This window comes from Pan troglodytes, chromosome 5 (genome assembly GCF_028858775.2).
Source record: "Pan troglodytes isolate AG18354 chromosome 5, NHGRI_mPanTro3-v2.0_pri, whole genome shotgun sequence".
Taxonomy (NCBI): Eukaryota; Metazoa; Chordata; class Mammalia; order Primates; family Hominidae; genus Pan; species Pan troglodytes.
This window is the reverse complement of record NC_072403.2, coordinates 95,929,854-95,950,970: the sequence shown is the minus strand read 5'-3', so window position 1 is coordinate 95,950,970 and position 21,117 is coordinate 95,929,854. Positions and strand designations below refer to the sequence as shown.

Here is a 21,117-nt window from a genome sequence, read left to right as displayed (position 1 = left end):
ACCAGAAAAATCTTCCTGAACCTCATGGCTTAGCCCTAGGACAGACAAATTTATTTAGTTAAAATAGAACTTCAATTCATACAGTTTTTGAACACCCTATGTCATTTAAATGGCTCTTTTATGTACTATTTCAAATCCCTCAAGACAAAACGTGTTCTGAAAGACCAAAACAATTTTACACAATCAAAATAAAGAATCAAATCATTTAAATACATATATTTTCAATTGTTTCATTTTTCTCCCTTTTAACTAAAGAGCAAATACTCAATTGCCCATAAATGGGTAACCCACGCTAGTCCAAGACTGGGAATCCTACAAACCAAGAGAGGAGCAGGCTACGGAGAGGCAGCACCTGAAGCACGCAAGCCCCAGTGTGTGAGTGTACGCGTATGTATGTGAACAGAGGCCAGGTCTGGGTCTAGCTTACCTTTTCTTATTGTTCTCCAAAGTTGACTATCCATTCAGTTATTGAAAAAAAATTTTATTGAGCATCTACGTGTGACAGGTATTTTCTAGGTATTATGGACACAACAGTTAATAAGACAGAAACATTTCTGCCCCTATGGAACTTATATTCCAGAAGTGGGGGATGCAAGAAATACGCTTACAAATGTCTGCTGTAAATTTCACTATGTTCATATGGTTATCTGGAATTTACAATTTTGTATGATTTCAGTCATTCCAATGCAATATTGGCAACCAAGAGTTTCATATTTTTAACTGTGGAATTTTTAGTTTTTTAAAATATGTATGCTAGTGTAGGGTTCCCTGGTTTCTACCACTTTTTTCTCTGTCCTGATAAAAAAATACAAAGTTGGTCTTTAGCCACGAAGGGACTGACAGCTGGAGGATACGATACAAATTTGTAGTCCAGGCTGCTTTGCTGCAGCCACTGACTTCCTATGGCAGAACTGGCAAGGAACAGACCAGTGGAATGGGCCACCTAGCGAAGGACAGTCAGTAGGACATGTGACCAATGGGCCTTGGAAGACTTCTCGTAGGTGTCAGGCACGAGAGATTTTACACAACTGGGCCAAAAAGTATTTTATATTATTGATTTTGATTGCATCTAATTGCTTAAACTTGGAAAGGTGAGGTCACACCGGCACTTGCTAGTACTTTTATTAGTGTAAAGAAATTACAGGAAAAAATCTGATCAAAAATGACAAACCAAAATGGTAACAGCAGATAAAATATTACAGTTACCTAGACTGTAGACCAAGTTATTGCCATATTTAAAGAAAACCAGAGCTCTTTCCATTAATAATAATAAAGTACTCACCAATATGTATAAGATATAAACAATCCTTAATAATTGTCTCTGCTCTAAAGGAATCATTCTGATGATCAACTATTATTGAGTCTAAATTGATATCCTTAAAGAGAAAGCAAAAATAGAAAGATTAGAAAGTAAAATTTTCCCCCAAACTTCTACAACTATACTTTTAAGGTGATCTGTGGTACTTCATACGGTGCTTCCTTATTGAACCTCCAAGCTAAACAAATGTGACTTCTGTTTTTCTCTTACAACCCAGTTCTTCTCCTTCAATTGACACACCAAATTTTAATTACTACATATTTGTCTCTGTTTAATATCTACCTTATCCACTAATCTCTAAGCTCTAAGGTTAAGGGACTATCTTTAGAACACTGTTTGGCACCTAGTAGGTGTTCAATAAATATTTTTTGAATAAGCAATATGGAACCCTCCCCCCACCCCCCAGAAAATTACAATCAGCAGAAACCAAGATATTTGTTGTTCATCTTTATCTTTCCTGTAATGTATGATCCTGGGCAAATTACATAACCTCTTGACCTTAGCTTATAAAAAAAATCAATTCACTAACATATTTTTAGATGTCTCTAACTTCTACATAGCCTTGGTGTAAGATATATATTATTTATATTATTCAATGAATACATTATTCCACATGGAAACCTTTCCTTTTCCCTTAGCCATCCATCCTCTGTGTTCCATTGATATTACCAGTGCAAGTGGACCTCCCTAGAGCCTGTGCTCTGGGTTTTGAACTGTGTGATGAAGAGACAATATCAAGAGGGAGTGGAAAACAGGATAAGTAGTGCCTCTGGCCATCTTGGCTCTTTCCAAGCAGAGGCTGGTCACTCCTGCAGAATGACCAAGTCATGCTGCAAGAGTGAGAGGAACCCACTGGCTCAGACATGGTTCTGCTACTATAGAAGTAGCATGAATTCTCAAAAATTCCTAGCTGCCAGAGCTTGTCTTTAAATCTACATATCCCTCAAAGTGTGGGAACCTCAACAGTTGCTGGAGGATGTGCTTGGAGATATTTTAAATTGTCTGCATATTTATCTGATTTTCCAGCTGGACTGTAAGCCTTTTGAAAGTCAGGTCTCTACGTATCTGACCTATCATTAGATCCCTGATCTCTAAGGCTGTGTTCTACATGAAGCAGGTTATAAATACTTAGTGAATGAACTACCTCCCTAACTTTAGTTTTGATGGTTACTGAATTACCTCCCTAACTTCAGTTTCAAATGGGCATCTGAACACCATTAGTGGTTTAAACATACTAAGCCACAGCCACAGCGAAATACCTTCTCCAATCCTAGTTTATGTCTAGGAAATTTGTTCTTATGGTGACGTTAACTGAGATTCATTTTTTGTTATCCATGCTTTACACACACACACACACACACACACACACAGAAAAACACATAAAATACTTCCTACTCTGATTTTTAAGAGGCTATAGGAATGGCTGTTAAGAGCAGATGTTCTGGAACTAGACTGCCTGAGTTCCAAATGCCAGATCTGCCACTCAGTGTGTAACTTTGGGTGAATTACTTAATCTTTTCTTTGTTTCCTCTTCTGTACAAAAGGGATAACAATACTATCTACCTCAAAGAATTGTAGTGAGAAGTAAATAATATAAAAAAGTGTTTAGAAAAAGACCTGGTACATAAATTAACATTTATTATTTACTTCTTTTCTGATTTTAAAGACATATTTACCTTCTGTTTAGTATATATGGCAATGGTGACTAAAGAGTCTGTTTGGAACCAATCATAGCTGTAAAATATAAATAAAAGGATGAATAATTATATTGACAATCATGTGCATTCACATATATTAATCATTAAATGTTTAAAATTTATAGTGAGACATATCTGTATTTCTCTAGGTTAAGCTTTTTTTCTAAATAAACTGGTCTTAGCATGTTACATTCTTCATTATACAGCTGACAACTATTTCTAAATTTAAAATATCTATACTTCCATGTATTCCCACTTGAATAAAACAAAATATCCTCAACAAGACCCTTTTTATAGAGCCTATACATCTCTTTACTAAAATCTTCTTTTATCAGAGCAAAACCAAAACAACATATTTTGTTAAAGAGCATGAAAAAATGTACATGTTTATTATCTTCATTCCTCCCTGTCACAAATATATTAGTAGTGAAGAAATGAACTCATCAAGGTTGTTTAATGGGTCCATAGTGAAACTTAAAGTGAAACTAAGTCTTCTGTTTTGTTACAGCTATTGATCAAATTGATACTCTTTTTGCACTTATCACCTATATAGTCTAATCTACAGAGGGCATCCTTAGTCCCTAACTTAAAATTGTATATGAAATAATTTAACAAATATAGCAGGATGCTGATATTAGAATAATATAGACTGGTGGTAGAGAGAAAAGGGGTAAAAGAAAAAACTACAGAGAACACACCAGAAGGCATTTTAAGTGTCATTAACGAAATATATATGTATTGCTTAAGTTACTGTTAACTGTTAAAGACAACTATTGGGCAATATATTTTGAAGAATTCTCATTAAAAATTGATAAAAATGAACTAGATATAAAAATAGAATATTTAAATACATTATGGCATGGTCATATGATGGAATGCAGAGAAAAATGCTTTTGCAGAATATTTAACAGCATAGAAAAATGCTCATATACTGTCATACCAATATTATAAAAATAGAATAATATGGAAGTAGGTATTATATTAATCTACCTGGAAAATATAAATAATAGTATACATCTAAGAATGGTGAGATTACAACTGATTTTATCACTTTCTTTTGTATTTCTCTATTTTCTAAGTTTTCTACCATTAATGTATTTTTTTATAATCAGAAAAATATTTTAAAATAGTTTTTTAAAGTATTGGTGTTTAAAATGGATCAAACTTCAGTTATATTTACAATTCACATTTATGGAACAGCTCATTCTCCAACAACATCTAATAAATGAGGCATTACAGTTCTTGTGTCAAAGATGCATGACTAACAGTAAGCAATAAATCAAACCCAGAGCTACTTTATTTTTTAAATGTGTACATTTTTGTACATAATTGATTTAACTTTAAAAATTTTAAATAAGAATGCATACCTTGGATAACTAGGACCTTCTTTGGCAAGTGTATCTGTCACTTGGCTCTTGGGAAGCATGCCTTTACAAAGAAAGATAGCTATAGTTCATCTACAAAGTATTTTTAACTTTTTGTCTTTTAAGTTAACTTCTTAGTGAAATATCACATATATTCATAAAAGGATACAAATCACAAATGTACTACTCAATATATTTTCACTTGATCTTAGCCAAAAGGCCGTGATAAAGTGAAACATACCCTTGCAGTCAGCACTCTCTTCATGCCCCCTTTTCAATCACCACCCCTGCCTCAAGAGTAACATGTATTCTGACTACTAACACCATGGTTAGTATTTGCCTGTGTTTGAACTTTATATAAGTAGAATGATAACACATGTTCTCTTTTAGTCTGGCTTTTTGTCCAATATTCTAGACATTACAGTTCTTATGTGAAATAAGCATGATAAATAATAAGCAATAAATCAAATCTAGGCTTTCTGAAATTTAATCCATGCTACTGAATTCATCAGCTTGGTCCTTTTTGTAACTGAGCAGTATTACATTATATGTATAGTTCACAATTTATTCATTCTCCTGTTGATGAACATTCAGGTTGTTTCCAGTTTGGAGTTATTATACACAGTGTTGATATAAATATTCTTTTACAGGTACATGCATATTCTTAAAGAACACATATCTACATTTTTGGTTAGTATGAAGGGTGTTTGTATGTTTAGCTTTAGAAGATACTACTGAATGGCTTTTCAAAGTGGTTGTACCAATTTACACTTTTTACCACAGTAAAAAGTGTTTGAAAGTTCCAGCTGCTCCACAACCTCACCAACATGTGGTCTTCTGTCTTTTCCCATTTTACTCACTCTTGTGGGTATGCATTCTTGTGGGTATGTACACCCACAAAATGCATCTTGGGTGTATGATGCATTTTAAAAGCCCACTAATGCTATGGTTTTTAAATGACTTCAGAAAACTCTGAGGCATGGAAGAACTCAAGATATTGCAAACATTAAGTGTTTCCCCCCTACAATAGAAGTGCATTGTTTGTATATGGTAAGATTTAGTTTGGAAAAAAGAAGTACTGCTGCTACATGACTTTTGAAAATCATTGCATCAATTATATTACTATTTTTCAAACTATACAGGAACAAAAATTAATGGTTAGTATCTGCTGAGTCTTGGGTGCCCAAATTAGAAATCAAAGTATTTGATATAAATTTAAGAGTTGCAAGACACCTTTGGGACAAGACAGTTTAGAGGTTTTCAAGATTCTTTTTAGACACAAACGTTTTGTTTCAAGACAAGCTCAAGTGCAAGTAAGATGTAAAACAGTCATATTTTTCTGAATGGGCTGATGGTGAGCCCTGAGTCCAGGCCTTACTCATTCAGCTTCCATTTCTTCCCACATAACTCTGCAGAACACTATTTTCAAATAAACAAAGGAAGCCTCAGAGATGTGACAACAAGGTCAGAATTGTGAACTAATAATTAGCAGTGGGCACTAAAAGAAGAGTGCTCTACTACAAAACTACAGGTAAAACAAGAGAGGACTACAAGAATTAAATGTATTTTTTCTAATATGGTAAAAGCAAGACAAAATAATCTTATTAAATTAAGAAGCACTGAAAGATTTCAGAGATTAATGTTGTTTCTCTTTTGGAAGTCTCTTAAGTATATAAATAAAAATCAAATGCATCAAAATCTAAGAATTTCTGTAAGAAAACGCTATAAACAGAATTGATAAATTGTAAGTCAACATTGATCTTGTATGACCTAATTAGGACCAGAAAATCTATACTTAAGCTCAACGCCAGTACTGTGATTTTATGCAAGCCACTGTTTCCTCTTCCTCAAATTGGAACTATTAATAGCAATGAAATGGTCCCTGCAATCTCATGGGTGAGCAAATGAGACAATAATCAAACATTCTAAAAAACTATTTAGTATAATTAAGATATATCTTATTAAAACAGAATAATAAGCCATGGAATATATCTTAATTTAAAACTAACTAAAAACAAAAAAAACCCTCAAACTTTACATAATATTATTTTGAGTAAGTTGAAAGAATAGGGGGTGAATGTGTAGTGAAAAAAAATAATTAAGTAATGCAAGGTGGACTGAATGCATGTTCTCCCTTCCATAAGTATTGGTTGATTGAATGTCGTCAATTTGAAGGGATCAGGTCTCTAGTGGAATAGGAAAGTAGTCCAACCCATTCAGTATTTTAAGCAGCTATTGGAATAGTAACATAGAATGCAGGCAGATCACATTTGCAAATACAGAGACATACCACATAGACTTAAATGAGCCAAAAGGGAAAAGCAGCTAATAAATATATAGATAGATAGATATGTTCCAATCTTACAGGGTCCAGGTCACAAGAGGTAACAGTGCTAACCAAATCACTTGTGGAGTGCTATATTCCATACTTAATGCCACCTTTTACTGAGAAATTAGTCAAATGCAGTGCATCCAAAGAAGGCAACAGAAAAGTACAGGTTCTGGAAGCCACATGTGGTGGAAAGAAAATGCCTAGTCTATCGGTAATCAATCATTAAGCAATGGTTGCTTTTGTAGTGCCACAGAAGAGTCAATCATCAGACGAAACCAAAGATCAGTCCCTCATTTAATACAGTGTTATATTATCCGATGAACAACTACAGGTACTATAAATTGCATAAATTAGTCCACAATATAGACTATTTCAGTTAACAAAGAAAAAGTTAACTCATCTGGCAATCTAGCTTGTTAATTGCATTTCTATAACTTGCTTTTGCAAATGAAAGAAAAAAATGTTTCTAAATGTACATCAATATAGTTCAGTCAGAGTTAGCACCATGCATTTTATGTCAGTAGTGACCACCATGCCAAACTTTTTTGCAGGGGAGAGGAAGTGTCAGTCATTATTTGCAAGTCATCCAGAATGGCTGGATGCACCACTCAGCTTAGAAAATTGTAGATTAATAAACTATTTGGCATGTGTATGCAAATAATGGAGGTGAGCTCACATCTAAGAAAACTGACTTATTTTGTCTTGTTTCTGAGGAAGAAACTCCTAACTGCTACAAGTATTCAAGCTGAGGGAAGATAACATGTATTCAGGGATGTCACAGAAGGCACGACGATAAGAGTAATGGCTGGAATAAGGAGCCTATAAAACCCTACAAAAGACTCTTAAGTTTGGGCCAGTAAAGCTATCTTTCATATTAAAAAAAAAAAAAAAATCTAGGCCGGGCACAGTGGCTCAAGCCCGTAATCCCGGCACTCCGGGAGGCCGAGGTGGGCAGATCACGAGGTCAGGAGTTCAAGACCAGCCTGACCAACATGGTGAAACCCCATCTCTACTAAAAATACAAAAATTAGCCAGGTGTGTGGTGTGCACCTGTAATACCAGCTACTCAGGAAACTGAGGCAGGAGAATTGCTTGAACCCGGGAGGCGGAGGTTACAGTGAGCTGAGATGGTGCCACTGTACTCCAGCCTGGGTGACAAAGCAATACTCCATCTCAAAAAAAAAAAAAGAAAAAATTTTAAATGCCCCAGACAATTCTGTGTATCAATACTATTCATAAGCATGTGAATATGATTAATTTATTATAAATTTATAGACTTACCATTTAAGACTTTCTTTTCCTCCTCACGATAGTCTGTATAGTGATTTAGAAAAAAAAGTCAAATAAGAATACTTTAATGTCAATGAGAATGTCAGTCCACATTACTGATTTCAAGATAACATCCCTTCTTTTTTGAAGGTCTTTCTTCTAAGGCCTGAGGAGAGAAACAGGCCAATATACAAACGGCCTTTGTTTTAAACAAGTAAGTTTCATCTCTGAAGACTGCCAGACCATATTTCTCCAGATGTTTGTCTCTCATTTCATTTGGATTTTTTCTAATTCTTTGGTCACTTTTTTCTAATATCTTGGTTAATTTCTATATGAGCATATGTAAACGTCAAGTTTCATCCAGGTTATCATATTTTAAATTAGTCCAAGTTAACCAGAATTTATTAGATTATACTTCATAAATGAAACACACACATTAACAACTCAAAGAAAGATGCCTTATCTTTCCCTTTTACTGAGTTCAATGCATAAAATGATCGTTATTACAAGTTTAAAATATGTTCAGATTTTTGCATGTATACCCAATGCAATTATTAGTGTTACAAACCCAGAAAAAAAATTAACAGGTATTTTCTTTCAGGATGGCGGCCAACTCACAAAGCTATATTATATTCTAATATCCACAAGTGTTATACCATTATAGTCAAACTAAACACCTCAGCAAGTTGTCAAAATTTTTAAAAAAATGGGATAAGCTAACAAAAATATTCAAGTAGTCAAATGGAAAGACATCATTTCTTAAGCTGACATCACCTTGTTTTATACAAAAAGAAACTAACGTATTTAAAATCAAAGCTTTCAAATTTTTTGTGTTCCAATATTTCACCAGAAATTCCATAATTAATTCCACTTCACTCATCCATCCCAAAATAATAATAATTAAGGAAGCCAAATGACCATCCTTTTCCTTTTCCTCATTTTACCAAAATAATTTTACAGCTGAAAGGAATTTACAACATACAGCAAATTATCACCTGATCTCCTAAAAAAGGCTGAAAATCAGAGGTCAAAGGACTTGAATGAAATCTACCACTCCAGTAAAAAAGCCAAAATTAGATTTGTCTCTCCTGAAACACAGTCCCATTTTTCTTGGCAATCCAGGAGTTAATATTTCCTAAAAGGATAGTAGGCCTAAAAACCATTTAAACTATACTTCAAAATGAGCTTTGTTTATCAACTGCCACATACAAATCTGGCCATTACAGTTTGCAAAGGATCACTGATGTCCCTGCTTGGCCATGTACTTTCATCCAGTCAGTTTTATCTGTCTTTGCTGTTGCAGTTGTGATTATTTGTTTTATCTTAGAAATTCACAGAACATGTATCTATTTTCAGTGTACAATAAGGTCAACAGTTTAATAAATCTCATTTATCATGTAAAACAATTAGTTTTTACCTAAGAGGTTCACAGATTTTGAAAAATTGTCCCAGGTAATTTATTTCTAAGAAGAAAATATTATCTCTTATGATTATTTCTTGCCTGATATGAATAGATTTGAATCTGTCAGAACTTTCTGGATTCTGCAAAATTAGTAGTTCCCCCCCCCGCCACCAAGTCTTTTTTAAATACAAGAAGTACTAGTAGAAAGAGAACTTCCACTTAAAGAATCTGGGTTACCTTTAAAAATTCTCCTAGTCTGTTTTTACAACTCTTTTCAAAAACTGAGTTACAGAAATGGAGGAGACTGTTTTTCACTTTCAAGCATATTTACATCTGAATCATTTTAGTCACAGGAGATACTTTCTTCTCTGAAAAGAAATCTGATGTTTTCTCTTGGTAACTAATTCCATCATTTAGTTGGCTCCATGGCCAATCAAATTTGTATCTTCTCATAATGCTGGTTAAACTGCTTTACTCTGATGAGAATCTTTATTTCCGGAGAGGTCAGAGTCATTTAGAAGGCTGGTGCTGTGATCTAATAGCACTCAGCTCTTCCTTGGTAAGGATCTTTAATTATGACCCAAATCTAGTTTACCTCTGCTGAGCAGAGGCACAGGAGGATACCCTGGAATAAAGAAAGATCCAGTAGGAAGTTCTTTTACCAATATGCTCATTCTTTAATAAACATCTATTGATCATCTTAACAGCGATATTGACATAATACGGACATTGACATACCATTTGGATAAAAAGTTAGAAAAATAAGAAAATATATTCAGTCTGCTTATCATACATAAAGATAATTTGGAAAGAGTCACAACAACAACAACATCAACAGAAACATGTCCTTGGTGTGTGCATGGGAGAGGAAAACAGTAGATGGGAGGCAGAACTATGATAAGGGTGCTTCTTCTTGAATCACATGAGTGCAATACTTATTCAAAAAATACCATAAACGGAATTAAAAATAAAGTCAATAGGCTTTTTTTTTTTTTTTTTTTTTTTGAGACAAGGCCTCTCTCTGTCACCCAGGCTGGAATGCAGTGGTGATATCTCGGCTCACTGCAACCTCTGCCTGGTGGGCTCAAGCAATCCTCTTGCCTCAGCCTTCCGAGTAGCTGGGACCACAGGCATGCACCACTAGGCCTGGTTAATATTTTTGTATTTTTTTTTTCTTTTTTGTAAAGACAGGGTTTCGCTATGTAGCCCAGGCTGGTCTTGAACTCCTGAACTCAAGTGATTCACCTGCCTTGGCGTCCCAAAGTGCTGGGATTACAGGTGTCAGCCACCGTACCCAGATGATACGCTCTTTTTAAGATTGCATGTGGCTGTAAAAGAGGTATACAGGAGGTGTTATTGAAGCACAGAAGAAGAACGTTTCTACTGGAAGAAATTTGAAAGGACTCTATAGAAGAAGTAGTATTTTAGCTAAGTTTTGAAAATGTGTAGGCATTTGTCAGGAGTCCCTGAAGAAAAGCATTCTAGGAAAAAAAAATGCTGAGCATTAATTGAATGTTTTACAATTATCTTGTAGCTACATTCCTCATCTCCCTTTCTTATTCCAAAAGGTTGGTATTATGTCACCATCAGATAAGAGCTCAGTCTTGTTGCCAGGGATCTTACTCACAAAGTCCTAAATTTACCATTCTGTATTCCCTTATCTGCTTAGCCTTGCCAGAAGACTTCTTGGTTCTGTATAATGTGTTTAATAACCATTTTTTCCTCTAGAAATTCCTCCATATCTCTAAACAGAACTCTTCATAACACAACTTAGACCTGATTCTTTTTTTTAATTAAATATATATATTTTTTAATTTTTGTAGAGACAGAGTTTCACTATATTGCCCAAGCTAGTCTCAAAATCCTGGGCTGAAGCAGTCCTCCTGCCTTGGCTTCCCAAAGTGCTGAGATTACAGGCATGAGCCACCGCACCTAGCCAGGCCTAATTCTTGTTTTTGATTTAAAAGTCATACTTATTTCTCAAATCTTACAAAACTTAATTTTTGCAGTTTTAAACTATCTTTACCTTACTTTCTTCTATTCATCTTTGTAATCATCTTCTGAATCATCTTTCAATTTTATACATCTCTCAAACTTCTAGTTCACTAGCAGAATTAAAATGAAGACTTAATAGTTCAAATCCACATATTCTGAAAAATCCAAGGATTAAAAAGCTTTAAAAATACCAGAGTATTAATTTATCCTAGGATCAGTTTTTCCTCTATTATTCATTTAATCACAGCATATGCTGTATTTTTAGAAGTTCATATTTTCTCCCCAAGTTGGCTTCACTTGTCATTTTTTTAATCAACTCTGCAATTTGTCAGTTATTTTCCATTCCTGTCCTATCATCAGAGGGATTGCGATTCCTTTCTTATCTGGAATCACCTGTACATGAATATACACATGTTCAAAATTCCTCTTTCTATGAAAACAAAACAAATGCTAACACAAACAAAACATCAGTCAGTCATACCACTACAGCAAGACACACTTCCTGTTTAGGTCTGCATCTGCCCCCTAACCAGGGACTTCTTACTTCTACCTCCCATTTTTAATTACCTTTCCCTTAAATCTTTCTGGCAAGAATTACCCAGACAACGGGCCCTATAGCAGAAGGAGCAAATTAAGGAAGCCAGGCTGAGATAGCAAACTTGTCTGTCCAGTAAAGCCCACTTCAGAATGACTCCCAACCTCCCTCTCTCCACCAGTAACCGTCTTACTTCTCCCCTATCAGTTAGTCTCTGAGCTTGTGCTTTGTCTACCTAAATTGTCTCCATTTTACCAATGAGGAAACTGAGGCTTCTAGAAGAAATAACTTTGACTGACTTTACAAAAGTTGAACTTCCAACTGGCAGGCAGCCCATTCAATAGATGTCTTGTCCTTGCTCACAGTGCTGTGACAGTAAAAGAAATCTTTGAAAGTAATGTCTCAGCCCACTATAGGTCCTGGTGTCTATCTCCATCCTCAGCTCTACAGGTGCCAGAGTTTGCCTAGGATGAACCAAAGAGCTGTCCAATGCATGTGTACCAGCTTAACATGCATGTGCCACTAATACCATCATTTTTAATGATAAAAAACTAATGCATATAAGATGGTTCTCTACTTCAACACTATTAACATTTTAGGCCAGAAAATCCTTTGTTGTGGGGGTCTGTCCTGTGCAACGCAGGATATTTAGCAGCATCTCTGACCACTATCAATTAGAATGCCAGTAGCATTTACTTTCGTTCTAACAACGAAAATGTCTTCAGACATTGCCAAATGTCCCCCTGAAGAGCAAAATCAACCCCAGTGAAAAACAACTGGCATATACTAAAAGAAAATACATTACAAAAAAGCAGGTAACATTTAATGAGGCAACTCTCTGCCTTACAAAAGGTTTGTTTACCCATGGTTTCTTCAAGTGGGCTTTTTCAATTAAATAACTCTGTAGTTTTTAGTAAGATACAATACCTACAAGCCTTAGTATCTTCACTTTTAAACTGCTCTAAATCCCTCTTCCATCTCAGAGCTAGGGGGAAGAAACTGGTTATACTTTAGAAGAAGTTTAAAGTAAGAATAGGGGTTATCTATAGTGAAGGGGCAGAGTCGGAAGGTTCATGGCAAATGGGAGAAAAGGCTGGGAGGGAAAATTTCACTGTATAACTTTTTGTATTTTTAAATGTTTGAATCATGTGACTATATTATTCAAAAAATTAAATTCTAAAAAACTAATCTAAAAATCAACCCTAAGTGTTGTACTCCTCACACTGAACTTTCTCTAAACAACAGTCGAACTTTTAAGGGAAAGTAACAATATGATTCTAGAGAAGAAATGAAGGAAAACCTCTGGAGTGGCTAGACCAGGAGGCCAATGAAAATTACAAAACCATAGTGATTTGTATAGACCTAGTTGTTTAAATCCAAGTTAAAAAAAAATACATGTGCACCACACATCCATGCTGGTTTAGCACCAGCACCACTTACCTTTCAGAACAGCAGGTTTAATGGCCATTCTGCCAACCAGGCATTCTTTCAGCATGGATTCATAATTGACCCAACGATGAACCTGGTATGTAAAACAAATGATGGAAAAGCAACATGACTAACTCCACAGGATGCTCTCATTTTAGTACGAGCAAAACTAAACTTTCTGAAACCACTCTCAACACACACCTAAAAACTAAGAAGCATATTCAATTAGTCTACCAGGGTGTGATAGAAAGGCTGCACAGATAGAGATTGTTTAGAATAGTATTCTCAAAGTGTTGGGAACTTTGGAAGTTCCTGACACCCTTTCAGGTCTCCATGAGGTCTCAATTTGTTTCATGATAATACTAATAAAAAGTTACTCGCTTTTTTTCAGTTTTGACATTTGCTCTGATGCTATAAAAGCAATGGTGGGTAAAACTGCTAGTATCTTGCATTAATCAAGGCAGTGGGTCCAAACAGTACTAGTAATTATTATCTTCTTCACCACCATGGACAGGGGAGGGAGCATGAGGAAGATATTTAAGAATACTTAAGAATATCCTTCATGAAGTAGAAAAATTATTAATTAAATTTTGACCCTTGGGTACATATTTTTATTATATTTTGTGTGACAAAGTGGGAAATTCTCAAAAAGATTAGTGCTACAAAGTATGATGGTTTCCCGGTGAAGAGACACTTAGATGATTGTTTGATTTGCAAATGCAACTAGGCTTTTTTCATGAAAGGCCATTTGGCACATTTTACCTACATAACAAACCTGCACATCCTGCACATATACCTCAGAACTTAAAATAAATTAAAAAAAGAAGAAGACATACATGCAGTCATCCGGCAGTGAAAAAAGCTCAATATTACCGATCATTCGAGAAATGCAAATCAAAACCACAATGAGATACCATCTCATGGCAGTTAGAATGGCATTAATAAAAAGTAAAAAAATAACAGATGTTGGCGAGGTTGCGGAGAAAAGAGGATGTTTATACACTGTTGGTGAGACTGTAAATTAGTTCAACCATTGTGGAAAGTGATATGGTGATTCCTCAAAGAACTAAAAACAGAACTACCATTTGACCCAGCAATCCCATTTCTGAGTATATATGCAGAGGAATATAAATCATTCTACCATAAAGACTCATGTACACAACTGTTCACTACAGCACTATTCACAATAGCAAAGACATGGAATCAACCTAAATGCCCATAAATGACAGACTGAATAAAGAAAATGTGGTAGATATACACCATGGAATACTAGGCAGCCATAAAAAAGAACAAGATTATATCTTTTGCAGGAACATGGATGGAGCTGGAGGCCATTATCCTTAGTAAACTAACACAGAAACAGAAAACCAAATACTACATGTTCTCACTTACAAGTGGGAGCTAAATGATGAGAACTCCTGAAAACAAAGAAATGAACAACAGACACTACTTGAGGGTGGAGGTTGGGAAGAGGGAGAGGAGCAGAAAAAATAACTATTGGGTACCAGGCTTAGTACCTGGATGATGAAATAATCTGTACAATGAATCCTCATGACATGAGTTTACCTATATAACAAACCTGCACACGTACCCCTGAACCTAAAATAAAAGTTAAAAAAAAAAAGAACAAAAAAAATGAAGGGCCATTTATAAGAACTGCTAGTAAACAAACTGATTATTCAGACTCAGATATTTAACAGGTATTTTCTTGAAAAGAAACAAAGTGATTCTACTGCTTCAAGGAAAACAACTGACAGTATTTGTTGTCAGATGCCACTGGTGGAAATTATATTTAAACAACCTTTCTGCAAGGCACCTTCTCAATATGCCTTAAAAGTCTTAAAATAGGCCAGGAATAATTTTAAGGTGGGGTGGCTCATGCCTGTAATCCCAGCACTTTGGGAGGCTGAGGTGAGAGGATCGCTTGAGCCCAGGAGTTCGAGGTTGCAGTAAGCTGATCATGCCACTACATTCCAGCCTGGGCAAAAGAGCAAGACCCTGTTTGAAAAAAAAGGACTTAAAAATCTGCAGCTCTTTCACTCACATATTTAGGAATTTACCTGAGAAAATATTTGCATGTATATAAAGATGTAGGTACCAGGATACTCATCACAGCACTACTTAAATTAGCAAAATACTGGAAACAATCTAAATGCCCAATTGTAAAAGACCGGCAAAGGAAAATCAATATATAATGCCATTCAATACAATACTATATAATCATTAAAATAATCAGCCAAAAAATGTTGATACTGGAATCTTTACGGTATATTCCAGAGTAAATAAATATGCACTAAAATAGTAAGTATGTAAAGTATAGAAAGAAGATAGTTGACTAGAGGTATTTCATACTTGCCTCCTCCACTAAGAACCAAGATAGTGAATGGATAATTACATTCTGAATAGATCATCCAGAGAGAACACTGAAATTCAACAGTAAAGTGACAGGAGATACCTAAAGCAAGAAATGAAAAGGAAGTGAGGCAGCCTACAGGGCTGGGATCAGCTGGGAGCTGAGAAAGACTCAGGTTGGAGAACTTTAGCAGTCTACATTCCCACCATGGACTCATGCAATCCCAGCCACAGAAGAACCCTTTGACCTTTGCAGGCCCTGACATTAAAATAGAGAGCTGCTGGGAGATTGTGTGATGGCACTGCTCCAGGGAGGGTGCTTGGACTGGGTCTCACAAGCCCCCTGAGACCTAAGCAGCTACAGTAAATGGTCATTTCAGAGCCCTAGCCCCAACAAACTGCACACTGTACTAGAACCCAGCAGAACCCAGACTGAAGTGCAAGAGAAGCACAGCTGCTGCCCCAGGAGTTTAGGTTCAAGGAACTGCCAGCTACCGCACCATGGGCTGAGGCAAGAGCAAGTCACCAGGGCTGAAGAACAGCTGGTACGTTCATTCCCCATCCACTGGCCTAGGCTGCCTACCACTGAAGGCAGCACCACTCTGCCCAGAGGCAGGGTATCACCACAACTGCTGTCTCCCTCCACCTGAGCATTCCACTGATAGCCTGGGGATTGCCCCTGCCTACCATGCCTACCATGGCTGGCCTCACCCCCCTCTGCCTATTCCACAGCACAGTTTGAGGGCCAGGAGATTGCCCAGTCCAATCCAACACACTGGCACCTGAACACTCCTCCCAGGGGCCTGAGGTTGGACATACCAACCTGGCTGCTATCACCACAGCTAGCACCTCCTTGCACATGCCATCTGCAGGGTTAGAGACTGGCCTGCGCAGCCCATAACAGCCTCCCCCAACATAAGCGTGTACCACCTGGGACCCAGAGGTCATCCTGCCACTGCCACTGTCACCACCCATGCCACACCACCTGCCCAGGGGCCCAAGAACTCACCCACTGTTGCCACTATTGGGATCCAACTAGGCCACCAAGAGGCCCAAGAATCAGCTTGCCTTGATGAACTAACCCTGGTGCCAGCATATGCCATCCTGGGGCCCAAGGACAGACACGCTTAGCCCATTGCTCCCACCACTGGGGCCCAAAGACTAACCTACCTGGGGTCCTAGTAACCAGCAAAACTTCATCGCAGCCTCCACCAATAATTGTACCCTAAGACACCGAGGAAGTCACAGTCATCACTGATGCTGTTTACACCTGAAGAAATCATATAGAGACTACACTACTGCACACACCCAGGATCAAAGCCGAAGTGTCCTACCCTACCAACATCACAGATACATCTACAGGAAAAATTTCTCCCATATGAAAGCAAATTTAAAAAAAACTGAAAAAGGGCCGGGCGCAGTGGCTCTGCACTTTGGGAGGCCGAGGCGGGAGGATCACCTGAGGTCAAGAGTTGGAGACCAGTCTGGCCAACATGGTGAAACCCCATCTCTACTAAAAATACAAAAAAATTAGCCAGGTGTGGAGGCGCATGCCTGTAGTCCCAGCTACTTGGGCGGCTGAGGCAGGAGAATCTCTTGAACCTGGGATGCAGAGGTTGCAGTGAGCTGAGGCTGCACCGCTGCACTCCAGCCTGGGTAACGGGGTGAGATTCTATCTCAAAACAAAACAAAAAACAAACAAACATACAAAAAAAAAAGGAAAGAAGTGACTGTTACACCAGATGTGCAATATCAACATAAGGACACAGGAAACATGAAAAAGCAAGGAAATATGACACTTCCAAAGGAACACAATAATTCTCTGGCAACAGATCACAATCAAAAAGAAATTTATGAAATCCTAGAAAAAGAATTCAAATTATTGATTCTAAAGAAGTTCAGTGAGGTACAACAGAATTATAAAAAACAATACAAAAAACAATTCAGAATATGAATGAGAAATTTACAAAAGTGATAGACATCATGAAAAAGAACCAAACAGAAATTCTGGAACTGAAGAACTCATTGAATGATATACAAAACACATTCAAAAGCAAAGTATTATTTGATCTAAAGAGAGAGAGAAACTCCAATACAATAATAGTGGGGGAGTTCAAAATCCCATTCTCAGCATTAGACGGATCATCTAGGGAGAAAAATCAACAAACATTGGATTTAAACTGGACTTCAGACCAATGGACCTAGCAGACATTTATAAAACATTTATCCAATGATTGCAGAATACACATTTTTTTTCATCAGCACATATAACGTTGTCCATGACAGACATATGTTAGGCTACAAAACAAGTCTCAACATATTTTTAAGCACTGAAATCCTCTTGAGTATATTTTCAGGCCCCAGTAAAATAAATCAATACTAACAGGAACTTTCAAAACCATACAAATACATGGAAATTAAACAACATGCTCCTGAATCACCATTCAGTCAAAGAAGAAATTAAAATGGAAATAAAAAAAATTCTTGAAACAAATGAAAATAGAAATGCAGCATACCAAAACCTGTGGAATAGCAAAAGCAGTATCTAAGGGGGAAGTTTATAGCAATAAATGCCTACTCCAAAAAAGTTGACAGATTTCAAATAAACAATCTAACAATGTACCTCAAGGAACTAGAAAAGCAAGAACAAACCAAAGGCAATATTAGGAGAAAAAAAGAAATAATAACTGTCAGAGCAGAACTATATGAAATAGATTTTTAAAAAAGATACAAAGGATCAATAAAACAAAAAGTTGATTTTTGAAAAGATAAAACAAAATTGATAAGCCACTAGCTAGAATAACCAAAAAAAGGGAAGACCTAAGTAAACAAAATCAGAAATGAAAAGGAGACAACACAACTGATACCAAAGAAATACAAAGGATCATCAGAGACTGTTATGAGCAACTATACATTAACAAACTGGAAAACCTAGAGAAAATGGATAAATTCCTGGAAACATACAACCTATCAAGATTGAATCAGGAAGAAATAGAAAACATGAACAGACCAATAACCAGTAGCAAGATTGAATCAGTAATAAAAAAACTCCCAAGAACAACAACAGCAACAGCAACAGCAACAGCAACAACAAAGGACTAGATGGATTCACTGTAAAATTTTACCAAACGTAGAAAGAAGAGTAAATCAAAATCCTCCTCAAATTATTCCAAAAAATTGAAGAGAAGGGAATTCGCCCTAATTTATTCTACAAGGCCAGCATTACCCTGATACCAAAACCAAGTAAGTGTACAAAAACAACAACCAAAAAACCCCCACAAAACTACAATATCACTGATAAACATAAATGGAAAAATGTCAAGAAAACACTAGCCAAATGAATTTGACAGCACATCAAAAATATAATAAAACATGATGAAGTGGAATTTATCCCAAGGAGTCAGGGATGGTTTAACATACACACAAATTAGTAAATGTGATACATCACATAAACAGAATGAAAAACAGAAACTGTACAATCATCTCAGTCACACAAAAAGTATTTCATAAAGTTCAACATTCCTACATAATAAAAACTCTCAACAAACTAGACATAGAAGGAATACACCTCAAAATAATAAAAGGCCATATATGACAAACCCACAGCTAACAACATATTGCACTGGGAAAAGTTAAAAGCCTTTTCACTAAGAACTGGAACAAGACAGGACGCCCACTTTCACTACCCCTATTTAATACAGTACTGGAAGTTCTAGACAGAGCAATGCAAGAGAAAGAAATAAAAAGCATCCAAATTAGAAAAGAGAAAGTCAAACTGTCCCTTTTAACAAATACTATTTTGTATTTAGAAAAACCAAAAGACTCCACCAAATACCTTAGAGCTGATAAACAAATTCAGTAAAGTTATAAGACACAAAATCAACATACAAAACTCAGCAGTGTTTCTATACGCCAATAATAAAATAGCTGAAAAAGAAATCAAGAAGACAATCCCATTAACCATAGCTACAAAGAAAGAAAGAAAGCTACAGATAAATTTAACCAAAGAGATGAAAGATCTCTACAAGTAAAACTACAGAACATTGATGAAAGAACACAACTGGTGAAAGGACACAAACAAATGGAAAGATATACTATGCTCATGGATCAGAAGAATTAGTAACAATCAGAAGGAACATACAGCCCAAAGCAATATGCAGAATCAATGCAATCCTTATCAAAATATCACTGTTATTTTTCACAGAAATAGAAAAAACAATCCTAAAATTCATATGGAACCAAAAACCCACTAGAATAGCCAAAGCAATCCTGAGCAAAAAGAACAAAGATGGTGACATCATACTACCTGATTTCAAAATATATTCCAAGGCTATAGTAACCAAAACAGCACAGTATTGGTATGAAACTAGACATATAAACCAACAGAACAGAGCAGAGAACCCAGAAATAAATCCACATATTTATAGCCAACTGATTTTCAACAATGATGTCAAGAATATACACTGAGGAAAGGACACCTTCTTCAATAAATGGTGCTGGGAAAATTGGATATCCATATGCAGAAGAATGAAAATGAACTCCAATCTTTCACCATATTAAAAAATCAACTCAAAATGGATTAAAGACTTAAAATATAGACCCGAAACTATAAAATCACTAGAAGAAAACACCGGAAAAACACTTCATGACATTGGTCTAAGCAAAGATTTTATGGTTAAGACCTCAAAAGCACAGACAACACAAAAATAGACAAATGTAACTATATTAAACTTAAAAGTTTCTACACAGCAAAGGAAACAATCAAGAGAGTGAAGACACAACATGTTGAATGGGAGAAAATATCTGCACTCTATTTATCTAACAAAGACTGATATCCAGAATATATAAGGAACCCAACCATAAAAAAAAAAGTAATCCCATTAAGAAGTGGGCAAAGAACATGAATAGACAATTCTCAAAAGATGACAAATAGTTGATGAGTACATGAAAAAATGCTCAGTATCACTGCTCATCAGGGACATGCAAATCAAAACCATAATTAGATATCATCCTATCCCAGATAGAATGGCTATTACAAAAAAAAAACAAGAAATAATAGACGCTGGTAAGGATGTAAAGAAAAGGGAACTCAGAAATGAACAAAGCCTCCAAGAAATATGGGACTATGTGAAAAGACCAAATCTACGTCTGATTGGTGTACCTGAAAGTGACGGGGAGAATGGAAACAAGTTGGAAAACACTCTGCAGGATATTATCCAGGAGAACTTCCCCAATCAAGCAAGGCAGGCTAACATTAAAATTCAGGAAATACACAGAAGTCCACTAAGATACTCCTTGAGAAGAGCAACTCCAACACACATAATTGTCAGATTCACCAAAGTTGAAATGAAAAAATGTTAAGGGCAGTCAGAGAGAAAGGTCGGGTAACCCACAAAGGGAAGCCCATCAGACTAACAGCTGATCT

At 36.1% G+C, this 21,117-nt stretch overlaps 1 protein-coding gene across 9 annotated transcripts in view; it reads right to left on the bottom strand.

Moving 5' to 3' along the window:
• CYB5R4 (cytochrome b5 reductase 4) overlaps positions 1 to 21,117 on the bottom strand; it is a 125,952-nt gene that overhangs the window by 57,541 nt on the left and 47,294 nt on the right. For 8 of the 9 annotated variants that reach the window (XR_008548351.2, XR_008548350.2, XR_001718154.4 and 5 more), the window contains 6 exon segments: positions 13,353 to 13,434; positions 7,993 to 8,025; positions 4,383 to 4,443; positions 2,995 to 3,052; positions 1,283 to 1,376; positions 3 to 35 (listed from right to left, as the gene is read on the bottom strand). Coding sequence is in view for 4 of the 9 variants with exons in the window: in XM_016954678.3 (XP_016810167.1) it covers positions 3 to 35; positions 1,283 to 1,376; positions 2,995 to 3,052; positions 4,383 to 4,443; positions 7,993 to 8,025; positions 13,353 to 13,434 (361 nt within the window). In the remaining 5 variants the exon portion in view is untranslated. 9 annotated transcript variants of the gene reach the window in all.